At 35.3% G+C, this 3,730-nt stretch overlaps 1 protein-coding gene across 1 annotated transcript in view; it reads right to left on the bottom strand.

Moving 5' to 3' along the window:
• Positions 1–3,730, bottom strand: part of LOC118733456 (T-box transcription factor TBX1) — a 73,401-nt gene that overhangs the window by 1,099 nt on the left and 68,572 nt on the right. The window contains exons 6-7 of the mRNA XM_036462842.1: positions 3,631–3,698; positions 945–1,093 (exon numbers count right to left, since the gene is read on the bottom strand). Of these exons, the coding sequence (XP_036318735.1) occupies positions 945–1,093; positions 3,631–3,698 (217 nt within the window). The remainder of the gene's footprint in view (positions 1–944; positions 1,094–3,630; positions 3,699–3,730) is intronic.

Genomic DNA, 3,730 nt, shown 5'->3' with positions numbered 1-3,730 from the left:
AAAAAAAAGAGAGGATAAAATTAATTATGAATCGCGTTAAATGCAAGCGTTGATGGATTTACGAAGAGGCGCTGAGTGTTTTACTCGAAAGGGGAATATACCCATTTTATGTTTGGAAATACATACATTACATATATATACATACATATTGATAAAGAAATACATATTTGTGACGAATATGTGAACAAGACCACATACATACATATATGTAAGTAGGTATAAATATCGCTTCGATATATCAACTCTACTAAACTCTTCGTGGATCAGTTAAGCCGGTAGAGCAGGGAGTTGTGTTACTGCTGCATATGCCAAAAGCTGGAGTTGGCCCTGAGCTAGAAGCAGAAAGTTGAATGGCCTTGTTCACCCTATCCTTAAAGGAGTCACTATTCAGATTTCTGCAGAAATGCAATGTACATGTAGGAGCACGTTGAACAACAAACCAAAGCTTTATCCACGTTCTGACAAAACGTGGGATCTGACACAGGAATCCACAGAATAGCCTGTGAAATATTCTTACCAAACTTCAATGAATGATCGCCGTCTGCCGTTCACGAGCTTTTCCTACAACACTTGGGACTTTTATGGATACAGAGATCTAGATCTAGATCAGTCGGACTGAGTGGTGGCTTACCCCCAATACTTAGTAAGCCCTTAAGGTGAATATCTAACTAGCCATTCGTGAGATAGAGCCAGAAGCCGTCACCGAGGTCTTGAAAAACTGGGTTAAGAGGATGCGGTACTGCGAATCACCGCCACAGAAAAAAACCAGGTATCTGTGCATTTAACCGGACCCACCTACCGACATGTATTTCGACCCGCTGAATCCGAATCTGAGATCCGTTTGGTAGTTTTTTTTTGAAAGTCCTCTATATATCTTAAGATCCTCAGATCCTCGATTGCGCCTATCGGAAAAGTTGTTAAGTTTGGTTTTTTGTTCGACTCACCTAAATTTGCATCTTTGCTGGCTTTCAATTGTTGTTGTTGTTGTTGTTGCTGCTGGTGATGATGATGATGATGATGCTGTTGCGCGTTATGCTGCTTCATTCTAGCCTGACTTTCATGACTCATCTGAGACATACCCATCGAACCAGCGCTATAAAAGAGAAGCAAAAATAATAAGTATGAATGTACATTAAAAATGTGCATAAAATATCTTTAAAAAATAATAGAAAGAGCTTCAAATACAAAAGCAATTACGCTTTTGTGAAAGAATTTTTGGACGCAAATGTTTTTGTGCAAACATGCTTGCATACATACATAAGTATGTATGTAGGTACATTAGGGTACATCACCGAAAATAGTTACGGTTTTTCCACCGGAAGTATACAACTTATTATATTTGAAGACATCCGCCAAAATATTTCGGCAAAAAATTGTGATTTACGTAAGCTGGACCGATTTGAAAAAAAAACGCGAAAAACCTCGATTATTTTGATTCCGTTGATACGATTTTTATACATTTTTTCAACGCTTTTATTAACTTGCAATGTTGTGTGTCCAGAAACTTTCAATGTTGTGGATCCAGAAACTTTCAATGTTGTGTGTCCGACGCCATAAGGCTTTGCTTTGAAAAGTTCCTATAAAAAAGCATAGTGCATAGGGCGACATCTGTAGTGAATAGGGCGAGGTACATGACATCTAGATGTCGCCCTATGTACTACGTTTGCTACAGCGGAAATAGACGACACGCCATTTCTTTAAATAAAATTAATTGGTGCTCGTTTGTATGTACATACATATGTAAATGCATGTGTGTGCACCTTTCTATTATTATCGTTGAATTATTTTAATATCTATTGCAAAATTTTATTCAGACAGGACTAAAAAGTAGAAAAAGCATGCGCTCCACGTTTTTCATTTTCAATTCCATAGATTGTTTATAATGACTTTTGCTAAAATTTCAAAATCAAAAGTTATCAAAACAAATTCTATGGGACTGAGAATTATTATTTTCTACTTTTTAGTCCATTTATAAAAGCGTTGTGTATTAAAAAGTGTTTTTTATATTATTTATTTTTTTATTTTATTTATAAAAACTCCTATTTTGGAGCTTAATATTTATCCGTAATATTTTAGCGGCAGTCTTAGAACATAATAAATTTTATATTTCCGATGAAAAAAACAATACGGATTTTTCATGGAGAGTGATGCATCCTAATGAACATATTTATGTGTGCAAATCAATATTGTTTATATTAATTTTCGCGTACTTTTCCCACTTTAAATATTTTTATTCTGACTCAGTTGCTTGTTTTGTAAACAAAACCTTGTATACCCTATTAAAATATCAAAAAAAAAAATCCATTTTCCCCCGAAAAATTAAAAGTAAATATTTTAAGATTATTTATTTAAATTGAAATAGCGCTTTTGTGTCTTTTCTATGTTTACTTCAGCGCCAAGTTGCCCAATTTTCGCCTCTTCAACTTCTCAACTTCTTCAACTTGTTTCATATCTGCCGCTATTTCATCTTTCACACTTTGCTCCAATCAATTCAAATTCTCGGTTTTGTTTATCTTTGTCCTCAGCAAAAGAAATTTAAATATGAAACCCTACGTTATATGTATATTAGGGTGGTCCTTAAGTGTAAGAGGAAAATTTTTGCATCTGATTTGCTAAGCTTCAACCCCTACGTCGATGCTACGATAGTCGAAGATATCACATATAATTTTTGATCCCGATTGGAGACGGTTAAGGCGTGTCGCACAGGGGTCAAAGTTCATACTAGCCTATGAAGACGTCTTAATCGACTCCAATGGGGACCAAAATTTATAAGTAATATCCTCGACTTTAGTCGTATCGATGTTGGGTATTGAATGAAAAAAATATATATACTCTGACCCCTTTGCGACAGGCCTTAACCGTCTCCAATCGGGACCAAAATTTATATGTGATATCTGTGACCGTGGTATTACAGATTGAGGGGGCGAGTTCATTTGATTTGTTAAGGACCACCCTAATGTATGTATATACATACAAACATAAACTAGCGAAACAAATGCGATACGCGCATATTTTTTTATTTGATTGTTTTTTTTTTTTGAGTTATTGTTAATATCAGACTGTTTCTGCTACAAATCAGGAAAAAAGAAATGCAACGGAGGAAAGAGTTCAGCAATTCTCAGAATTACTTAGGATTTGTTTGCTGTATTTATAAAGGGACTATTAAAAAATATGATCAGCCTGATTTTTGAAAATGATTTGTTTGATTTAGGCAGCGAGCCGCCTTACGTTGTTGCACACGCCTTTCCACCCACCCACTGTTGCACACTGGCGCATACGTATAGAGTGTTAAAGAACATGTTGCATGATGCCCTTAGATGCTTATGCTGTTGTGTTGTTGTCGTAAGACACTTGCATGCCGTCGTCATTGTGTCTGACATTTCGTCGAGTTTTATTCTCGTTTCATAATTGGGTCAAGTTATCAACAAAAAAAAATTTCATATCATAAACAATGTTTTATGGTAAGGAAATGATGTGCCTACATGTTCGTATGTACAAGTGTAAAACAGCATCAACGTAAAATAACTTAAGCATTTTATGTTGGGAAGCGAACTTCTTTTCTTTCTGTCGCTATGTTGACTCTATGTGTTTTGATTTATATTTCATATTTTAACTTAAGTAGGTACTTACACATCATTAGTCCCATCATCACGAAAGCCTTTAGCAAAGGGATTACTAACAATTTTTAATTGTGTAACCTGAAATGGAGAGAAAAATAAACATCGGTCGC

This window comes from Rhagoletis pomonella, unplaced genomic scaffold (assembly GCF_013731165.1).
Source record: "Rhagoletis pomonella isolate Grant_MI unplaced genomic scaffold, Rhpom_1.0 Rhpom_scaffold_00002, whole genome shotgun sequence".
NCBI lineage: Eukaryota > Metazoa > Arthropoda > Insecta > Diptera > Tephritidae > Rhagoletis > Rhagoletis pomonella.
This window is presented reverse-complemented; position numbering and strand designations above follow the sequence as displayed.